The sequence below is a fragment of the Rhamphochromis longiceps genome, linkage group LG10 (assembly GCF_057381845.1).
Source record: "Rhamphochromis longiceps isolate RC_006_pf linkage group LG10, R_longiceps_female_GT1.1, whole genome shotgun sequence".
Taxonomy (NCBI): domain Eukaryota; kingdom Metazoa; phylum Chordata; class Actinopteri; order Cichliformes; family Cichlidae; genus Rhamphochromis; species Rhamphochromis longiceps.
This window is the reverse complement of record NC_140566.1, coordinates 29,027,254-29,050,625: the sequence shown is the minus strand read 5'-3', so window position 1 is coordinate 29,050,625 and position 23,372 is coordinate 29,027,254. Positions and strand designations below refer to the sequence as shown.

The following is a 23,372-nucleotide window of genomic DNA, read 5'->3' as shown; positions in this document are numbered from 1 at the left end:
CTTGGTTTTTATTATCACTGTTCATTTTAAAGCTCAAGTTTTAAAACCTTACAATGTAAGTACAGCCCAGCCCATGCAGCAGTATATTAATGACTAACCTCGTATTATGGATGGATTATCTCAGTTGTTCTCCTGACTGAAGTTTGGTCCGTTTACAGCATCCTGCCATGCGATTGCTTTTGTCCCTAACCTTCGGGAACCCTCGCATTAACTTTTATCAAGTGGAATAAAGTCAGAGTTCATCCTCAAGTGTGTTTATACTGCATTATGCTAACCATAGCTATGTAGCTAGCCACCACGTAGCAACCCTACAAATGTCACTGCTGTTTAGTTTCCTGTCTTCATTTATGTTGGAAGTGATAGCAGAGCTGTATATTTCAATTTTTTCAGAAATCCCCAAGTCAGAACGTAGTATATTATGTTTGGGTGGAAACTAGCAAGCTAACTTCCTGCTAACTTCTAACCCCATTAAATTTCATAAATTCTGTTTTCATGGATGCCTGGATGTTAAACGTAATTACCCAGTTGAGCAGCCACACTGATCATTTTATTAAAGATGAAAGAATTTAGACCGTTTTTAACTTTCAGTGATGTCAGTGTTCGTTTGACTTTGGGACCTGAAGTGGAGTTTGGACCCGGAAACGGCTAATGACGTCAGACTTAAAGACCAGATTCAACTCAGCTCAGTTTCAGTAATTACAATTGAGTGCCACCTCAATGTGGGTGGGGTTGTTATAGAAATGCGGCGTTAACTCAGGGAGCTTGGAATCCCAGTCGAGTAGGTACCAAAAAAAAAAAAAGTGCCCAGTAACAGATACTACTACCTAAAGGAAAATCCTAGTTGATCCAAATGGAGTAGGAACGAAAGGTGATTTAACTGACTTTGTGGTGTAGTTATTGGTGCAATGGTGCGGGGGATATTTACTTGGAAGACTTTGGGCCCCTTAGTACCAATTGTGCACTGTTTTAACACCACAGCCCAGCTGAGTATTGCTGCTGACCATGTCCCATCCATTTACAACCACAACACACTAATTTTCCAGCAAAATCCAGGAAATCCAGCTGCTTCCAGCAAAATCAGATGCTGTGTCACAAAGCTCAAATGATCTCAAACTGGTGTCTTGAACATGCCATTGAGTTTATTGTAATCAAATGGCCTCCACAGTTTCCAGATCTGAATCCAATAGAGCACTTTTAGGATGTGGTGGAATAGTAGAGTCACATCCTAGAAGTGCATCTGACAAATCTGCAGCAACTGTGTGATGTTATCATTTCATTATGGACCAACATCTTTGAGGAACGTTTCTGCTCTATTAGGTACACCTTGCTAATGCTGGGTTTAACCTTTACAGTGGGCAGTGAATATAGAACAGAAGGAGGCCTAGGCACTATCACAGCACAGTCCTAGAAAAAAACATGTAAAAAAAACAAAACAAGACATTTACTTTCAGTAGATTTAAATAAAAACCTGCACTTTTTTTAACCACTCTCTGTCCTGTGCAAAGCATCGGAAAGCTTTAAGACAAGCTTGTGTAAGTACAGTAAAATCAACAGCTTGGATAGCTCCAGTAGCCTAATGAGCACTGATTACTGTGATGGTTAATTATGTGGACAGAAAGGAGTGAAGCTGCAGGGTAAAGCTGAGCTACTGACCCCTGACCTCTCACTGGCTTCTCTAGCTTTTAAGGTCAGTGGATGGAGATTAAGAACAGTAAGGCACAACAAACAGCTTAGGGAGGAAGGAAGGCTACATGAGCTGATTCTGTAATGTATGTACTTTCTGTATTAAATAACACAAAAGAAAGCACTAGTCCCCCAGACATACATAAAACAGAACTGCCTAGTCTCTTTCTGTATAGGTTCTCATTGGTGTAACTCGCATAATAATAGAAGATAAATAAGAATTTCACCGTCCTCAGGTGCTTATGTTATTTTTGTTCTTATGCTCTGTTTGCCTACCTGTTTATTAGCACGATTATTTAAACAGATATGGACACATACATGTTAAACTTCTACAATGGCTCTGGTTTGACGGAGCTTAGAAATTATTAACTTTGTGAGCTGATCTGAATTCAGGCCTGGATCCAAGAATTCTTGGAAGGAATCTTTACCATTCCAAGATAGGGCATAATTAAACATTTTGTGTCTTTACTCATTTTTAGAGTGGTGGTCATCTCCAGCCTTGGTGGCGGTATGCAGGACTGCTCAGACTGTTTCAGCAATAACAACAAGAAAAGCACTGGCCTTCTCATTTGCACCACTAAATGAAGCTTTGTTTATTATAGATTACAACAAAGAAATGGCTTTCAAGGCAGCCCTATAGCTCAGTGCATTCCTAATTTTGTTTGTCTCTCAAATATAAAGTATAGAAAATATTGTTAAATGAGGGAAAAAGCACAAGTAATTAGATACACAGTGTTTGCCAGATCATATTAACCACTTTATTTGGAGCTAATGTTAGAGTCTGGCGAATCAGGTGCGTTTGAGCTACTTTAGTGGTTCTACTGCAGTTTATACAGTGAACACCACCATTTCTGCAACTTAACCACTAAAGGCTAAAAGAAGGGACAGGTTGCGATGGAGAATTAGAGTATTTGTGGGTCTAACTCTGGAGTATAAGCCCCCGGGTTGAGCGCACGTCACAGGACAGCAGAACTGAGCAGCGTTGTGGAGGAATTAAGCTCTGTGGGTGATTTGGAGTGGGGGGGGCGCAAGAGATTAGCAGTCTGAAACTGGGACTGCCAGGGTCTGGTCGCTGACTCAGTGAAGGATTAATAGGCTGGCATTAACCTAGCGTCACACTTTCCTCAGCTGCACAGAGTGGCCAGTGCTAACGCTAACAGTAACTCATTGCCAGCTGGCTGATGTGGAGGCAGCATGAAAGCAGCTGGTTCAATAAGAGAAACGGGCAGACTGCTGCCCAAGGAAAGATACTGACCTATCAATCACAAAGGAAGTTAGTCTGAAAATCTTTAACATTACATGACTGCTTGCATCATATTCAGCAGCAGGGGGAGTGTTTCATGCTATAATCGCAGCGTAGGTACCAGATCTTCTGATTTATAACCAATTCCCAATAAAATAAAACCATTTAAATATGTGCTGATGAGGCTCTGGTGCAACAACCCCTCCGACATCACAGATTAGCGCATTTAGTCTTCAGACGCTTTGCTGAATGAGCAGAGCCGTTAAAGGTAAGAGCTATCACTCAGATGGGATGCAACAAAAAGTCCTCTTAACATTTCTGCTTAACCCTCAGGACAGCAATGCTGCTTCTATTTCCTGGATGACAAGCTTGCAGTTTCCCAGTTACACTAAAACACCCAAATAATGGACTTTATATCTTTGACCTAAAAACAGGAAGAAGAAATCTCAGCAGCTAAGGTTATGTTAATGATAGGATGTTGTATCGCTAACAGTCAAGTGAGCAGGCAGCCACAGATTAACTAAAAACGGCTGCGAAAAAAAAACAAAAACTTAAAAGCACCTATAAGTTAAGTGGGCCAAAAGGAAAAATACTACCTAATACAATCTAGAATTGACAGGACAAGGAACAGTAACCGCAGGAGAAGAGGAGACAAACAGGTCTCTGAATAAAGCGAGGAGGAGCGTGTCGATCAATTTATTTTAATAGTGGAGTATGCAAGTTCACACTTTAGACTGTTTGTGTGTGTGAAGAACGTGAAGAATTAACAGCACGAATGTTATGTCAAAGACTTCAGCGAACTGTGTTAGGGCCGAGTGATTATTCGCATTTTCACCTCACAAGCACGCCGAGATTGTGTAGCTTCTAAGACAGATTAAGCAACTTTGTTCACTGTTAGCAGGCTGTGACTAACATTTATGTTTGAGTCAGTGAATCAAAATTGAGGCCCGAGTCTTTGGAATAACAGATCCCACCAAAGGGAGGCCCAGGAAGCATAGCTGCTGCTTTCATGTGTTACCAGTGATAACCAATGTTTCACTAAAGGGGTTATTTACATGAAGTCTCACCTGTCATTAATGACGTTGCCACAGCACGATGACACGACAACAGCTCCTGCTGTGGTTGCCATGGCAGCATGGATAGAGGACACCAGCCTGCAAAAAGGGAGAACATCGTCACTTATGCACTGGATGGCTGTAACATGTAATAGAAACTTCAGTGAAGCTGATAAAAGTAATATATGTTCAGATATTTATTGTCCCGATTGTGCCTTTAGAAATCTGTTTAATCTCAATATGGCCAGCACCCCAGAAGGAAAACAAAACTTCTTTGAAGTATCTTAATGTTGTTCTGCTGGCCCTGTTAGTCCAAAACTTTAATTCCTTGGTTTATGATCAACATAGCCATCAGTTCAGCTGCACTTTGTTTTTAGCACTAATAGGCAATTGTTAACCTGCCAATATATTAACACACAGCTGAGCCCAGGGGTTTTTGTGAGTCACCAGGGGCCTTTGGGGTTGATGAAGCACAAGTGAGGTCTGCATATAGTTTATGCATGACTACATTACGAGGGTTATGCATTATCCTGTTGGTGCTAGCCAAAATATTTTTATTACATTTTTGGTGAGGTTTCATCCCTTGCCCAGAAGGAGGACCACCAGAACAATTGTGTACACACAGGAAGCTTTCTAGCTGACGGTTAGTTGCTGGCGGACCTTCCAGGCTCCAGTTTTCTGTGTAACCCTGTAACCCCAACTTGCTGTGAACTGCTTACTTAGTGGACCCTCCTTGACCCCAGAAATACACCAGGCCTGCATCAAAGCCAGAGATCATCACATCCACTCAAGCCAAGCCAATGCTTGCAACTTCACACGGCGGTGTGTTTCAGAAGGGCATTCATGACACTTAAATTGGCACTGTGTTTGTCTTTAACAAAACCCAAGTCAAGCTGCAGAGCAGGTAAGGAGGTCAGGAAGTCAGACACAGCCATAGTTTTTCAAACAAAACCCTTGTACAGACACAATGCCAAAGATACTGCCTGATATGTCTAATAACAGTTTCATAACAGCAGATATGGTGATAATTCTGATCTTAAACAGCCAATCAACAGGTGACAGTTTCACATGTGTGGCAGCAGACATATCTATATGTTATCATAGCAAAGATACATGGAAGTATGCTTATGGAATTTCTTCACCAACTATTGGATAAGGTGTATTACTATAGCAACTGTTCAGTCCTGTTGGCTACAGAGCTTGATTGCGTCAGCCGTCTGGATTGAGCCACTAATGAAGCCAAAAAGCAGCAGTGTCATTAAGTAAAACCTACATGGATAAAAAGTTTCAAAAACTTATTCTGGGGAAATTTCAGCATACTTGTGAAATGGTTTTGAGATTTAATTGGTTACCACTGAAAATGAAGTTATGTCTCTCCCGGGGCTCAACACTAATTACCTAAAGAACTGCCCAGAGGTGCTGCCAAGATGACTGCCTAGTGCCAAGACTTGTTTCTATACGCACTTTGCTTAGAAGATTACACCAGTGTAATACAAAAGTTAACATTTGTGTTACTACACTCCCTGTTATTATCATCATCTAGTTTTAAAGTTTGATCTTTGCTACAATTATGAATAAACTCAAAATAAAAAAGGCAGGCGTTGGCTTAGTTTTTTGTGATGCCATGTGGGAAATTATTGGGTCAAATAAAATTCACTCAGATCTGAGCTGGTAAAACTGAATGCTACAAGAAAATTTAACAAATTACTTCAATCCAAGCCAAGTCAAATTATGTGTGTTTTCAATGTGATTAATAGCTCTAGGACAGGGCAAAGCCCAACAAATACAGGTCAGTTTTACACAAGTGCTGCTTCAGGTGAGCCGCTTAAGATCAGTGTACCGTGATGGGATTAGCAGTACTTGGCTTCAACTTTCCTCATCTATAAACAGACCTGTGACATAGGAGAACTTGGTACATCTTTATTTGAAGTGTCACTTGGAGTGGAGTGGAGAAAGGCATGCACAACATTCACCGGCCTCGCACCTATGAAACAAGTAACTCCTACACTGAGATCTGACTTGTGTTTTATAATTATTTGCTTACGTTTATAGCAACTTCATTACAAAATTATTTTTAATAAATAGTGGCTGTGATGTTGTGACCTTGATGAGTGAACAATCACAGAGAAATAGATTTTTTTCTCTTGGTTCAACAGATTTATTTTGTCTAATTTAAACAGAAAGCTGGATTATTTCACCAATTAAATTTTTGTGTGTGGGTTGTTTTTTTTTTTTTTTTTTCAAACTATGAATGACTTTTGCTCAGAGAAGCTCGTTCCCTGGATGCTCTCCAACTTGGCAGAACTGACACTAAGCTGCTTTGAAATGACAAAACATGTCCTTTATTCCCCAGCAGTCACTGCGGCCATGACAGACAGCCGCCCATCTAACACAGCGTATTGTTGACTGATTTTCCCAATGGGTCTGTTTTTCATCTCCACCTACTCATCAGGAGACAAACACATACTACCAGGCTATGTGTGTTTTGTCTGCCTATGTTTTCCCCCCACCACCCAACAGACGGTATGTACACAGGAAACACATGAACTGTAACTTGTTACAGTTACATAACCCATGTTATGAGTTTTCCAGCTGATCAAATCATGTATTTACAGCAGGTGCAAACAATACGAGACGCAAAAGTCCAAATAAATAAATAATAACGCAGCTAAATAAGGGAAAAAAGAAGCTGAGATGGTGTGCATGTAGGGCTGAGCGATATGGCCTAAAATTCATATCGCGGTATAATTTGAAGCACGTGCGGTAACGATATATATCGCGATATATTGTTTTCTTCTGTATAACATATTTTCCACACTATAAGGCACACTTAAAATCCTTTAATTTTCTCAAAAATCGAGAGTGCGCCTTATGTATGAATTCTGGTTGTGCTTACTGACCTCGAACCGATTTTGGCGTGCAGAAATCTGTTAAAAATGTTTTGATGGATTGTCAGAGCATTACGGCTGCCATAGTGAGGAGCTTCGCGGAGTAATCTGGGTCCTAAACTCAGTCTTCTTCAGGTCAAAGTCAAATGAACACAAAGAGTTAAAAACGGTCTAAATTCTTTCTTTAATAAAATGATCAGCGTTGCTGCTTTACCAGGTGTAACAATTAAGTTTAACATCCATGCATCCATGAAAACAGAATTTATTAAATTTAACGGAGTTAGAAGTTAACAGGAGGTTAGCTCGCTAGTTTACACCTAAACATGACATACCATGTTCTGACAGAGAGATTTTTGAAACCAAGTAAAACGTACAGCTCTGCTACCACTTCCAACATAAATGAAGACAGGAAACTAAACAGCAGTGGCGTTTGCAGGGTTACTGAAGTTGGACTACCTGGTATGTAATGTTGTGCTACGTGATTGCTAGCGACACAGCTATGTTAGCATAACATTAGCACAGTGAAGCTGGAGGATGAATGCCAACTTTTTTTCCACTCGATAAAAGTTAATGTGAGGGATTCTGGTGGTTAGGGACAAATGCAATCGCATAGCAGGATGCTATACACGGGGCAAACTTCAGTCAGGAGAACAACTGAGATTATTCATCCACAATACAAGGTTAGTTATTAATATACTGCAACAATATGGGAATAGAACAGCTGCGAGTAGGGCTGCTCAATTAATCTCATTTTAATCACGATTATGATCTGGGCTTTCAACGATCATCAAAAATGACTGAGCCAATTATTAGCACCTCCCTCGTGCTTTACTCTCGCGCTGCTCCGTGTGGCAAATCGAGCGCACCTCTCTGCATTTCGAACACCCGTCACAACAATTAAGAGGACCCGAGGGAAGCTCGGAAAGCTAAGCAGAAGTTATTTGGAGAGGAGAGTGACTGCTATTGGTTGAAAAGAGAGGTAAAAAAAAAAAACTTCAGTGGTGTGGAAACATTATGGGTTCGCCTGAGTCAGACGTGGATCAAGTAGACATAGTGTGTAAACTTTGCTATGGTGTCGTAGCTGCACCACAGAGCAACACTGCAAAGTTCACTAAACATAGATGTTTACATTTTTCATTTATTTCTTATATCGCAAACATTTGCACTGTTATCAGTATTTGCACACTATTTTTTTTTTTTTTAAAGTCATTATTCAATACATTGTTATTGTTAACCCTTTAAAGCCGGACAGAGCAGCACGCTCCGTTTTGCGTAACTATTTTTAAATCCCTGTAGAACCGGAACCGTGTAAGCTAGCGCAATAATTTGTTTTGCATATGAAACCGGAGGAGTTGTACTTACATCTTATGCCATCAGCTTGTCCTAGGTCACGGTTTCCTTCCACATAAAGCTTTGCAAAAATTGCATAAAAGGGCTTTCAGGAACAAAAACATAATATTCCAGAAACACGCTTTGCCGATCTGACCAGCTGTTCATAACACTTCCCACATTGAAAAAAAACTTCAACACGAACTATCGCATGTCCGCCATTTCCTGCCCGAAACCGGACGTGACGTCATTTTCGCGGAAAATATAGTTTTACTTGTAGGCCTTAAAAGCCTATACTGGTGTTTTTATAAGTCATGTTTGACTTTTCTGAATAGTTTCTGTGATGCTTAGAACTCGAATTGCACTGCTGGAAGTAGTTTATTTTGATGCACATGCTGTTTTCTTTGCAAATTTGCATCACAGGATTGTTTTTCGTTTTTCCTGCAGTGTATATAAAAATTGCTGTATCTCCAAAATAAAACTATGAAGACACTCAAAATAAATTTCCTGTTGTTGTAAACAATTTTTTGCAATTTTTTTGGTATTTAAAGTTTTGAGGGATAAACCTCTTAAATTTTTCCAAGTAGAAATATATGTAAAAAAAAACAAAAATGATTTTTAATTTTTTTGTAGTTTATTGCACTTTTTTGCAATTGATGTAGTTACTATGGACTTAATGCAAACATATTATTAAAATATGGGCTATAACAGTTGTATTGATGTATAGCAACTTGAAATGCTCCCAAAAATGGCACTACAGCATGTAAAAAAAATAATATAAGCTCTGGCGGACTTGGTTCTATGGTAGGTCTTAAAGGGTTAAATAAATATCGTCAAATAATCGAGATCTCTATTTCAGTGAAAATAATTGTGATTATCATTTTTGCCATAATCAAGCAGCCCTAGCTGCGAGAGAATTCAACATTAATGAATCAACGTTACGGAAGTGGAGGAAGCGCAGTTTTTGGCTTTCCCCATATTTCAAAAGTGCTTCATCTCTTTGCTATGACTGTCGCCTGGCATAATTTGCAGATGATAATGGTTGTAGCCGCTGCGATGCTTTCGACCAAAACAGGCGCAGCTTGATGACATCATCAATAGGGCTGCCACGATTAGTCGACTAGTCACGATTACGTCGACTATCAAAATCGTCGACGACTGATTTAATAGTCGACGTGTCGTTTGAAGCTTTGTAAGATCCTGAAAGACGCAGGAATAAGTAGCAGGATTTAAGAGTGTAATAACAGACTGAAACAGAAGATGGCAGCACTGCATGTACAAGGATGCCAACTGCCGTTAAACCCCGAAGAAGAAGAAGCTGTGTCCCAGAATTCATAGCGCGGCCCAGCTCAGTTTCCAACAATGGTGGCAGCTAGTTGGTTTTACTCTTATTATTCTTTCTGGGTCACAAAATAAATGTTTAACATATTTTCAGGCGAGAATGTAGCTGTGTAAACCTCAAATATCTGCTCAGTTTATCAAGACACCACATATTTTCAAAAGTGCTCCGACGTTTTCAGAGATGTCTGTTACCCACTAGCTCGATAGCTAGCCGGAGGCTAGGCTAGGCTAACTAGAGCCGTGAGAACACCGGACTCCCGGCAAATCGTTTTCAAACCGACCGCCGTCTTTCGCTACTCAGGTTAAATATATATATAAGTCACTTAGATAACTTCAAAATGTTATTGTTTGGCTTTTTTTAGTATTTTATTTGTTCCTGAGTAAATCGGTTTGGCTGAGATTAAAGTTTTTACACAGCTGAATAAACGTCAAGCAGACAGCTGATTATCAGAAGTGTGAGATGCTCAAGAATTTACTCCGGTGTCCTGTTATATTTTAGATAGCAAGGAGTTTATTAAACCACAACAATCTGCAAATTTCATTAAAAGTGTAATAAACTATCATCTTGTCTTTATTTTTAGTTAGCACAGACCTTAAACACTTAAAGCTGTAAGCTAATGATAGTTATATAAGAGCAGATGCTGCTGGTGCAATAAGCTGTATGTCCAATGGATGATGATCTGATTAGTCGACTAATCGCAAAAATAATCGGTGACTAGTCGACTATCAAAATAATCGTTTGTGGCAGCCCTAATCATCAACATGCGCTATCGCGATAGAGCGGTATAGTCAAAATCTCTATCGTTGGCCAAATTTATATCGTTTCTATTGCCCACCCCTATGTGCATGTGAAATGTACTTAAGGAAAAAGAACATTTTACTATTATTTTTTTTATTTTTTTTTATTTATGGTTTTAATATTATTAAAGTATCCTTCACATCATTGCGAAAATTAATAACACTGAAATACTGTTGAACTGCACTTTTATTTGACACCCAGTTGTTGAAATCGTCTCTAACTGGACCTCCTTAAATTGAATATCTTGTGAAGCTACAAGTGGGATAATTACTTAGCCCTTGTAAATAATAGATGAGAGGCTTGAGCGAACTACCAAGGAAAATGATTACATATTTCTTGAGAACTGGGGTACTTAACACTGCACAAATTCTTGGCTATGGACTTTTCATTTTCAATTTTCCAGCAAAGATTAATCACATGTACATATATTAACAGTAATTATATTGAGGTATGGCAAAGATCTAGTCTTTACTAATGCAGTGTTATAGAGTTTACTAAGATTTATTGACTAATTTAATTATTTATCCGTTAAGATATAAGTCAGCTGACTGTTTAACCAAGCTTATTGGTTTCTCATAAACTCCTTCAGTTTCCAAAGGCAAACAAACACTAAAACCATCAAGCCATGGCTGTTCTCCCAGGTGTTACAATAAAGTTTAACATAAAGGCATGCATGAAAAATGGGATTTACAAAGTCTATCTGATTTAGAAGTTAGTAGTTTAAGGCTAACAAGTTGACATCTTAAGATGATATACTGGTTCTGTCCAAAGTATTTCTGTGAGGGGAAAAAAGCAGTTACTGACAATAATACTCGAATGGTTTAAGGTGGAGTAGTTGACAAAAATATCTTCTGCATTGTGTCCAGCTACAGAATTAAGCTTAGGTTAATACAAACTGTAAGATGAGGGACAAACTGTTGTTACTCTATAAAAGTCCCTGCTAACGCTTTCATAATGGGCCAACAGAAAGTCTGAGATGAGCTCAGTAATAACATAAGGCTAGTTATTAATATGTTGCTGCATGAATCCTGAACCTCACCAGAACTGTCAGATTTATCCAGACAGCTCCCCAGCAACTTCAAACAGAAGAGTTCGCCCTTATATCAGAAATATATCGATTCTCCTTTTCCTCTCAAAAACACTTTGCTATTTCTGGAGAGAAACGCTGAAACCTGCACTTACACTGTTCCATTAGTTTACTACTAATTTCTAAACCTGATGCTTTGGGTAGATAAGATTTGTTAGTACTGAAATGAACTGGCTGAGTCTTGGTTTATTAATTAGCTCTTTGCCAGTAAGCCATCCACAGAACCTTCTACTCCCATTTGAACATTTGTGCAATAGCAACCTTATGCTAGTCGACTTAGTAATGTATAGGATCAGAAACAGTTCCTCAGAATGAGTCACATCATCAGAAAAGTGTTAACAGAGGTCAAAGTCAAGGGCCTTTTTATCCATAGACTTCTACAGGACTTTTCTGCATCCACAAGTATCATCTCTGGTTGCCTTTAAAAAGAGTACTTTTCAGAAGCTACGTCATTTGTTTTAAGTGGATGAAGTTGAAAAGGGAAGCAAAAAATGCCATTCGTGCATTTTTTTGGGGTCATGATTATGATGATAGCACACCTTTTAACGTGAATTGATAGCGAGTTCCCATAGATCCACCAAGGTATTACACATACAGCCACAAACAGTGTTGGGGAGTAAGGGAATACATGTACCGCCGTTACCTATTTAAAATACAAAATATGAGTAACTGTATTCCGTTACAGTTACCGTTTAAAAAGGTGGTATTCAGAATACAGTTACTTTTTTGAAATAAATGGATTACACTGCGGTACTTTCCTGTTTCATATTGTCGCGGGTGAGGACTGTTTGGGTTTTGTTTGACAGCTACGTTCTGTTGTTCCAGGCGGCAGCGTTATGGTTGCCATGGTTACAGGGCGACGGTCTCTCTCTCTCTCTCTCTCTCTGCGACTGTGTGTTTCCTGGGTGAGAGAGCGCCTTTTCGTTGTTGTTGTGCTAAGCTAACAGGCAGAATGCTACAAGCATAGCTCTAAAGAATGTAGCATCATGGGCAGTGTAGTCCGTGTTGCAGGGAGAATGGACTGCCATACACGTTATGGGTCTGTGAGCGCGAGGAGGGAGAAAAAGGGGAGTGGAAAGGTACGAGTTGTCATCGAGGAAAAACGGGAGCTGGAAGCATGTAAATATAATAATAACCACTTCAGCCAAGAAGAGTGCCTGACGAGCCCAGTTGTAAGTAAGCTATTAAGACTCGACTGTACACCGTGTTCGTGTTTTCCTCCGAAAACAATAAGTTCCGTTGGAGCAGTCTTTCAACGCCTCTCTCTGTCTCTCGCAAGAAAAGTTGACCCACACAACAAAGTAAAGCTATTTTTCGGCTACGAGCCGACAGGGACCCCGCCGTATTAGTCAGAGGTCCCTTTACTACAGTTCGGAGTCGCAGACCTTCAGTAATAGTAATAAATCACAGCAATAGTACATTCATGTTGTTGTAAAAAGCATGATAATATATTAAGTAATCCAAAGTATTCAGAATACGTTACTGTCATTGAGTAACGTAATGGAATACGTTACAGAATACATTTTGGGGCATGTATTCTGTATTCTGTAATGGAATACATTTTAAAAGTAACCTTCCCAACTCTGGCCACAAAGCACCAAACTCTCTTAGTCTGAGTGAGTAAGTGATTACAGTTTGCACTCAGACATACTCAGGCTAGTTTCGAAGGTCAAAAGACTGCTTTCTTTCCTTTTTTCTTTTTTTTTTTTTTTTTTTTAAACAGTGCACTCACAAATGGCAGTGCTGAGAAACAAAGAGTATTTGTGGTTTCCTGCTTGAACCTGTAGTCAGCTCAAACCAAGGTTTACGGCGGGGGACCACAGCAATGATACCGGCATCAGCAAGTGAACAATAGCCATGTGACACGCAAGTACAAAAACCACAGGTCTGAGCTAGGAAAACTTAACAGGCCGCCTTCTCTCTTTCCCCCACAAACTCAATCCCCTCACACCGGCTTTACGGCCTTCTAAGGCTGTATGGTCTCATACTCTGTCACAAGACTCAGTTCATACAGCCAATTCATTGTGTGTCCGCCAATAACCCCCTCTCTCCCCCCTGCAGCTGAAAAGTTGAGTTCGACGGGGTGAGGAGCGTGCAGTGGGGAAAAAGGGGAAGAATTCTTTGTTGCCTTGTTCGGTAATGTTGTCTTTTCTTCCCTACTGTGTCAGGCCAGCGAACAACCTCAGCTTCCCTTTCAGTGTTACCAGGTCTTCGCACTGACTGTTTTGTTACACATGGACTTGCTCTTTCGTGTTCCGTCTCGTGCTCTCTCTCTCTCTCTCTCTCTCCCCCACACACACACAGTGTCTGACAGCAAGAAGTGGTGTTTTTGTTCCTCTAGTAAATGGGCTATGTAATGTGTAGGTCCATGGGCACTGCAGCAGAGCAAAAGAAAGTGACAGCAGAACCAAAAAAAGCAAACAGGGTAAAGTGCATTTCATGGCAAGAAGGAACTCTCCCACTCTTCCATCAGAACCCCTTGATTGTATAAATGGATGCTGGAATGTCACTGGCTGCGTATATGGGAAATCTTGAGTTTGAGCCAGGAGAGCAGCACATTTCCTGGTGGCTTGACGGTCATTTTGGTCAGCCACTTGATATGCAAACATTTAAGCACTGTGCCAAATCTAGACATTACAGGTATGCACTTGTTCTGATAACATCTCCCCCTCTCTTTCCAAATAAACTCCTAGTGACAACTATCACACATATTGCAGGGGCAAAATAAGACTTGTTGTTTGGCATTAAATTCCAGTAAACAGCTTGCCACAAGCCTTAGTAACTCAAGTTTGTGTGCTTAATTATATTGTATCCTCCCTTGGAGAAATAAATGGGGGCGCATATGGGTTGTGTTGATTGGCGCAGACTGACTCCAACTGTAATGTGCTGCCTATCTGTCTGAATTCATACATTTGCAAACCTTCACAAATCTATCCAAGAGTGACTCCAGTCTAGACAGGTAAGACCCCAGTTGTGCGGAAACAGGCAACCTGTGTAACCAAAAGTTGCCACCGAGAGGTTGATGGTGCTGCAATCAGTTGCTGAGAGCAAAAATTCAATTCAATAACCAGGCAACCGCTGATTTTCTTCTAGTCTTGAGGTTTCATTATTTGCCATTTTTTCTCTAGTGTGACTGAGACTTAGGTGAGTTCAAATGCTTCAACTAGAGAAAAAAAGTTACATCCTACGGGAACATGTCCATGTGTATATACACCCCATGGGCATGTGCCTTGCAGCACACAACAGGAGTTTTACCTGCACCTTTTCGCACAGGACATATGGGAAAAGTGGCATATTAAAGCTCATGTCTGATTGTAGGTCATAGTCAGCAAATGTTTGATCCATCTCTTTGTCCAGTAATGTCACGAAAAGTTCAGCCCCGCATGTGTTAAATCAGCTAACAGAGATGAGAGGGAAAGCGAGAAGCTGGAGGTAAACAACAGAAGGAACTGGAGTCCCCGCTGAGCTCTAAAATCACCCCGATGCCGAGATGATCATATCTTCCACACTTATTCCATTAACTTGTATTTACAGTTAAAATAAAGCTAACTGTTTTGTGTTAACACACACAAATCCTTCAGGTGTCCAATTTATGCTACTTGGAAGCCTGTGATACAAAGCATGGTACAGGCAGAAGATGTAGACATTAAAGGCCAGTTTAGTGGTTGAGGGCGAGCAGTCTGACAGCCTGCAGGCACTGTGGCTTGTAAGAACGATGTTTTCCGATAGCTGAGCATTTGTAAATTAGCAGAAGCGTTATTCGGCAGTAGGCTTCGGTGTATTTCAGTGCATAGCTAACTCAGCAGTCGGCCCTGACCAGAGCTCAGAAGAGGATTAGCTAGAGTGACAGCTTACAAATGAGCGCTGAACTGAACTGTGCAAATGTGAGCAAGTCACACTGATGCGCCCCCCCCCCCCCCCAAACACATTTATAATTAATACTAATGAGATCCAAAGTTAAAAACGTTTCTAATGTAATGATTTTATCGTTCATTCATGTGGCTTGTTCAACTCTAATAAAAAATGTAACTTCCTGGGATTTCTCTGTGACTACTTATTGGAGTGAAAGTACTAGAACTGAACTGACGCTGCATAGTTGTGGTTGGCTGATATCAGTAGATAAGCATTATTCTAAGGTGTAATGAATGGGAAACTGATGTAATTAAGGATTGTTTTCTACTCCCCCCAATTTTTTATTTTTTAATTTGAAAACTGCGCTATTGTTTTTAAGAAACTAGATGCCATTTAAAAGCTAGACTGTATATGAAAGATGGATGTGGCAACTGAAATGTTTTTGAAGACTCAAGCTAAGCATTTTAAACCAGAGTTATTATAAAAACTAAACCAAAAAGAAGTGAAAAAGCATTTTAATTTAATTAAATAGAGGTAAAAACTAAAGTCACTTTTTAGACCCAGAAGCTAAATCTAGTATTTATAAACAGTCTATGAATACTGTCTAACACAGTGGTCCTCAACCTTTTTTGCACCACGGACCGGTCTTTAAGGTGTCACAGATAAATACAACAAAATAAAATGATACGACCGAGACAAAAACGGTTGTATTTTGTAAATATAATAATAAATGCAAATTCACTGTGTAACTTTTTTAGTGGCGTCCTCCTGAAATGCGCCAACAAAATTGAGAGTAACATTCTCCGCTCTGCCACTTAATGTTCTCTGGTCGCTATGGTAACAGTCCGTGGCCTGGGGGTTTGGGACCACTGGTCTAACCTATTCTGTTGCATATGCTGCATAAAATAGCACTATCCGGTCTTAAAGTCTGATGTTATTAGTCATGTTTGGACCCAAACTCTGCTGCAGGTCCCAAAGTCAAACGAACAATGCGGCATCACTGAGAGTTGAAAAACCGTCTAAATTCTTCAATCTGTAATAATATGTTGGCTGCTTTACCAGGTGTAAAAATTAAGTTACCAGGCATCCATGAAAACAGAATTTATTAAATTTAACAGAGTTAGAAGTTAGCAGGGAGTTAGCTCGCTAGTTTCCATCTCAATATAATATACCATGACAGAGATTCCTGAAAAAAAATTAAGACGTACAGCCCTGCTAACACTTCCGATTAGGGCTGGGCCATATTATACCGTTCACGGTAATACCGGTATAATGTTAGGCAACGATAGGAAAATGAAATATCGCGATAGAATGGGAGTAAAACGCGCATGCGCAGTGCCTTTGTTTTCATACGCACATGGCCGATTGTTGAGTGAAACAGATGAACCAGAATTGGTTTGTAAAAATGGTGCAACTTCCGTGATGTGGAACTGGTTTGGTGTTTGTCCATCAGATACACAACAAAGCACATTTTTTTGCAGAACATGCAAGCAGCCGTTGTTATTGTCATATTTGTCGGACTAAGATGCTCTTAAATCTGGGAGTAATCTGGGTCCTAAACTCCGTAATCTTCAGGTCAAACAACACTGCAGCATCACTTAGAGTTAAAAACTGTCTAAATTCTTTCATCTTTAATAAAACGATCAGCATTGCTGCTTTACCAGGTGTAACTATAAAGTTTAACTTCCAGGCATCCATGAAAACAAAAGTTATTACATTTAACGGAGTTAGAAGTTAGCAGGAAGCTAGCGGAAGTTAGCTCGCTAGTTTCGCTAGTTACCTAAGCATGATATTGCATGTTCTGACTGAGAGATTTCTGAAAAAAAATCAAACGTACACCTCTGCTATCACTTCCAACATAAATGAAGACAGGAAACTAAACAGCAGCGACGTTTGCAGGGTTACTGAAGTTGGGCTAGCTGGTATATAATGATGTGCTACGTGATCGCTAGCGACACAGCTATGTTAGCATAACATAAACAGTGAAGCTGGAGGACGAACACTAACACTTTTCCACTTATAAAAGTTAACGTGAAGGTTCTTCATGGTTAGAGACAAATGCAATCGCATGGCAGGATGCTGTAAACGGACCAAACTTCAGTCAGGAGAACAACTGAGATAATCCATCCACAATACGAGGTTAGTCATTAATATACTGCAGCAACATGGGAATAGAGCAGCTGCCAGAGAATTCAACATTAATGAATCAATGGTACAGAAGTGGAGGAAGCAAGAAGAATGAGTTTAATAAAGTTTGATTTATCTGACTGCTTTGTTTCGCTTAATGTGCCTTATAATCCCGTGCACCTTATGGTCCGAAAAATGCGTAATGCACACTGCAGTTTAATGTTGCAAAGCACCTCTTTTTAACTTCAGTGGATATTATACATGGTTATGCTCAGGATATGTCAGCCCATTTCTACTGGAAATGCCTTTTGGTTAAACTTTCAGCAAGGAATTTGCATTTGCACTGTTACATTTTTATAAAGCTTTAATGTACATAAAAACCAGCTTCTTGTTTAAGTGAAAATAAATGGAAGGTTGTCTTTTTGCGCTAGTAATGTTGTGGAGTTGTATTTTGTCTCGCATCAATTATATCGTCGGTTATATCGTTATCGCAAATTTTCAAATATATATCGTGATAAATATTTTTGGCCATATCGCCCTGCTCTACTTCCGATATATAAATGAAGTCAGGGAAGTAAACAGCAGTGACGTTTGTAGGGTTACTGAAGTTGGGCTAGCTGGTATATAATGATGTGGTACATGATCGCTAGCGACACAGCAATGTTAGCATAACATAAACACAGTGAAGCTAGAGGATGAACACTAACGTTTTTCCACTCAAAAGTTAAGTTGAGGGTTCCAGATGGTTAGGGACAAAAGAAATCGCATGGCAGGATGTTATAAACAGACCAAACTTCAGTCAGGAGAACAACTGAGATAATCGATCCACAATACGAGGTTAGTCATTAATTTACTGCTGCATGAGCTGGGCTGTAGTTACTACGTATGGTTTTAAAAACAGAGCTTTAAAACGAATAGCGGTAATAAAAACCAAGAGAGGAAGACCGTGATCACTGACTGTTTTTAGGACTTGTTGAGATTAAATAGGACAAGATACAATCATTTTGACATCTATGATTATTATTCCTTACATTGAGGTAAAAATAATTATTCTTTCACTGATAAATTAGCAAACTGCAGCAAAAAAAGTAGACAAATGTTTAGGAGGACTTGACAGCGCTAGTTGTGGGCTGCCAAGCTACATGTAGTTACATCTCCAGCGAAGTGCATAGTGTAGGTTATGTCGTAGGGTTTCCATGGGTTTGCGTATCTACACCAGTGACTTGAGACAGAAGCATAAATCCTTGTAAGGCAAAAGTAATGTAACAAATAGTATAACAAATTATTTTCTTCAGAGAGATGTATTATGTATGGAGAAACCTTTTTTCTAATTGCTGCATAGTGGACAGCTTTCTGTATTGAGCAAAAAGAAACTCATCTCATCGATCAGCGGATATTACAGTCACACTGTAGTTAGGACCATTTTATATATGCTCTGGTCAAAAGCTAACATGCAATCATTATGGGGATGAAATTCATGATAAATTTGAGCTTTTAATGATTTCCTTGAACGCTACTTTTTCCAGGGTGCAATGACTGCACAGCATACATCTTTAGGGACTTTAGAAAACAAAAGCTGGGTGAACAAGTCTGAATTAATTTAGGATTTTCTCTAATCCACACAGGGTCAAAAGTATACATACATCCCCACATGGTTAAATGTCACCTTAGGAAGGTGCACATCAACCAGATGTTTTTGGTAGGCATCAACAAGATTCTGGTATAATTCTGGCTAAATATTTGATCCCTCTTTTTGGAAGAATTGGGAGTTGATTTAAATTGATTGGTTTCCTGGCACTGACCCGGCTTTTAGGCATAGTCCACAGATTTTCATTAGGGCTGAGGTTTATCTTTGGGAAGGCTATTCTAGCAGCTTCATGTTCACCTCCTTTATCTATCCCAAACCATTTTTGATACGTGTTTGGGATCATTGTCCTATTGGAAAACCCAACTGTGTCCAAGTTTCAACTGTCTAGCAGTTGGTTTGAGGTGACATTGAAGAATTTGTAGATAAACCTCCGTCATTATTATTACATTATTACCAGTACCACTGGCAGCAAAACAGCCCCAAAGCATGATGCTACCACCGCTACCGTGATTGACAGATGTTAGTGTTCCTAGGCTGGAATGCGTCACCTTTAAGGCCCCAGTACAGGGCTTTGGAGCGTGATGTCACGGGGGTGGGCGTGGACAGGATTTTGGCCTGATCCGCCATTTTCCGGGTCCAAACAAAGCACAAGCGAAAAAGGACCGAAGGCACACACAACAGCCAGGATTCGTACTTGCTGTGTGGTCGGCTGCAATGTTCGATCGCTGGAATAAGCTTAAAAAGGGTTTGTCTTTTTATTCTTTCCCAACCTGGAAGCAACATGAGGGAGCTTATATGGTGGACCTTACAAAACGAAGGCATCTAGCCTGGATAGCAGCCGTGAGACGAGCTGTTATCCAGTTCGCTTCCATCTCCAGATATCTGTTGGTGTGCTCCAGACATTTTCACTCCGGTAAGTTCTATATATGTACATATCACTCTTTATAGCTTAATAATATTATTGTTGGGGCTCTCGGAGGTTATAGAAATTGCGAACAAACATAGAATTGAGTGACTGTGCAGACATACGTGCTATGTAACGATTCGCTAATTATTTCGCACAACTGTAGGGAAGCCTGCCTATGAAATGGATCAAACAAATCCAGACTGGGTACCAACGTTACACAGGGGGCACTCCGAAATCCGAACGTGAGGGTTAGGGTTAGGGTTAACAAGATAAGTGAAGATATCGGGGTAGGACAGTGGCGGTAAGTTGTCTGGGTCTTTACTCCACTGCCGTATTTCATATAGGTCCACATTTGCGGTGCACTCTATTTTTTTCAAGTACCGCTGCTTCACCTCTGGACGCAATTGGTCTCTATACCGTCTGTTTTCTTTTGAGCTGCTTTTAAGCATGTTTCTTGTCGTCGTTGTTCCAACACAGTGTGTTTGTTTTGATTTGTGGACCCGGAAAATGGCGCCGCACTCCCACAATACATTGCGGCGTGACGTCAACTCCAAAGCCCTATACTTGCCACCACAACATTGTCACACACTCACTTGTTTTTATACGCGCTGATGCAGTATTCTCCTGAACACTAGGTGTCGCCACTCAGACGATAGCGCATCACATGAGAACTGATATAGGAGAAGAAGTACATTGAGTGTTTTTTCCACAAACTCTCAAGTGTTGACTCTCAAACTGTTCCACCATCTCCCTCTGTATATCTATACGCCTCTGAGCTTCTGTACTGGAATATTAATATGGCAGTAAAAACCAGCACGACTGCAGACTATTGTCTTTAACCCAGTTGTGGCACCCACAGCACAACGCACCATGTTAAAAAAATTGAGATGTGCATGACCAGCCATAGCGCCACAGGATGTGATGTCAAATCTGGTGAGTGACACACAGGACAGAGCAAGCATAATGGCCCATTACTACTCTAAACATACTTGCTGTCATTGTAGCTAAATCTTTATTTCATTTGATCATAAAGTTTTGGGTTTTTTTTCGAAGCACGGTGGCACGGTGGTTAGCACTGTTGCCGCACAGCAAGAAGGTCCTGAGTTCAATTCCACCATCAGGCCGGGGTCTTTCTGTGTGGAGTTTGCATGTTCTCCCCGTGTCTGCGTGGGTTCCCTCCGGGTACTCTGGCTTCCTCCCACCGTCCAAAGACATGCAGCTTGTGGGATAGGTTAATTGGATAACCCAAAAAAATTGTCACTAGGTGTGAATGTGCAAATGAATGTGAGTGTGAATGGTTGTCTGTCCCTGTGTGTTGGCCCTGCGACAGACTGGCGACCTGTCCAGGGTGTACCCTGCCTCTCGCCCTATGACAGCTGGGATAGGCTCCAGCGCCCCCCTGAAAAGGATAAGCGGAAGTGGATGGATGGATAAAGTTTTTCTCCAGAAGCCATTTCACTTGCCCGTGACCCCAATACGAATATGCCAAAGAGACTGGATGGATGACATTTGGCTTGTCCATGTGAGTAGCTGCAAACTTTAGTCAAGCTTGAAGGCGTCGATTTTGCGGCAGGGGCTTCATTTTTGCTCAGTACCCGGTCACTTAACAGCGATGTAAAACTCATTTCAGTATAGGACACTGCTGTTCCAGAAGTTTCCAGTTCACGGCAGCCTTGAGCCCTGGTGGTTCCTGGGTTGTCCCTGAACATCCTAGCCAATTTCCTATCAGCTGAGGGTGATAGTTTGGCCTTTCTCACTATTCTGAGTATTGGTCAGTCCAATAAGTACTGTCAAACAAATCTTTTTTTTCCTTTGCAAAGGGAAACTGCTAGCTGTAGTGAATAGTGATCATTAACAAGTAAACAGACCATGATCTTGTCAATTTAACACTGTAAACCTTCACTTATTAAAAGGTGTAAGTAAATGTATGTATATAATATTTAAACCTGTATGGATACTTTTGTGTGTGTGTGTGTGTGTGTGTGTGTGTGTGTGTGTGTGTGTGTGTGTGTGTGTGTGTATTGGAGAAAATCCAAAATAGATTCAAAGTTGTGCAACCAATTCTTGTTTTTTAAAGTCCTTAAAGATGTATGCTGTAAAACCATTCCACGTTGGAAAAAGAACTATTCAAAAAACTCGTTAAAAGCCCCATGACAATCATGCCATGATAAGTACATGTAAACTTCGGACCACAATTGAATGCATGTTAGTGCACCTTTTTAAGCACATATCATCGATTTCGCAATCATGCAAACAAATAACAAAGCACTTGGCGCATCATGCTTACAAAGACTCTTTTTAAAGCCTGCTGTGGTATTTTCCTACAGGGGACCCATAGTTTGGATTTGCTGTATCTGCAAATCACCGTTACAAATACTCTTCGTGATTATTGAGCCCAATTTGCAGAAAAAGGAGCACAACAAAAATGTAGAAATAAATAGAAAAATATATTTCGCTTAAAATGACCACACTGGCTACTCAACATAAATAAGTTTCCGTCATGTATGGAAAAAAATACAGCACACCAAGGAGCTAACGGGATGAGGGAAAATGTCCGTAGCTACAGAGCGGGGAGTAAGCTAGCACCGGGCGCTAGTTAGTGAGTTTGTGTTGTATAAAGTGGTGAGTTTAAGCTGGGTTACCTCTCGCTGACCAGTACCACGTCGGCATCGCTCCAGTGTTTGAACACACACGGTAAGATCTTCCTGAAGGCGAAGAAGAGACCGGGGAAAACTACGGCGCCACACGCTAAAACTTGCAACATCCTGCTCATATTTTCCTCTCTAGCCGCCGGGACACCTGACTCTCTCTCTCCCCTCCGCGAGCTTCGACCGTTTACACGCGGCTGTGAGGCATTTTTCACGCGGCCGGGTTCGGCGTCTTTCACCGGGAACAGTCCACCATCAGCACACACTCGCACATACTCACACACTCACACATACTCCGCTAAGGCTCAGCAGCAGCAGCAGCACCAGTGTTGAGCTAACGGCAAACAGACGTCAACTACCCGTGGAGACTTTCAAAATAAAAGGCGTGACCTGCGTGTTTCCCCTAGCGGAAGCGGTAATATCGCAACACAAACCCCACTAGGCTTTTATTTTGAAGGTCATTATTTTCGCAGCATTTACGGTAAATTTAACAACTTGGAATTTAACAGTGTTTTATTAAAATTGCGGCTTGTGTTTTCAGCTTAACTTAAATATAGATATTAATGCCTTTGCAGCTGTTGTGTATGTGTTATAGCACATAGACGAACTACCTCCTTTAGCGAAAGTAGTCATACAACAAAATCAGTAGTTGCGTAAGCAGGCATTCAATTTTTTGTTTCTCCACTTGGGGGCAGTGCAAGTGTTATATCATCACCAAGTTTGTGTGACGGATGTGTTATGGAGCACTTGTCAGCAGATAGAGCTAAATTATCAGATAAGTAAGAGACGGGTGTAGTATTCGCCCTCGGCTGAGCGACTGAGTAA

At 40.6% G+C, this 23,372-nt stretch overlaps 1 protein-coding gene across 1 annotated transcript in view; it reads right to left on the bottom strand.

Moving 5' to 3' along the window:
* The window catches only part of tlcd3a (TLC domain containing 3A), a 52,428-nt gene extending 29,533 nt beyond the window's left edge, over nt 1-22,895 (bottom strand). Inside the window, exons 1-2 of the mRNA XM_085421235.1 lie at nt 22,542-22,895; nt 3,994-4,080 (exon numbers count right to left, since the gene is read on the bottom strand). Coding sequence (XP_085277361.1) covers nt 3,994-4,080; nt 22,542-22,672 — 218 coding nt within the window. The 5' untranslated portion in view covers nt 22,673-22,895. The remainder of the gene's footprint in view (nt 1-3,993; nt 4,081-22,541) is intronic.
* Between the last annotated feature and the right edge of the window lie 477 nt (nt 22,896-23,372).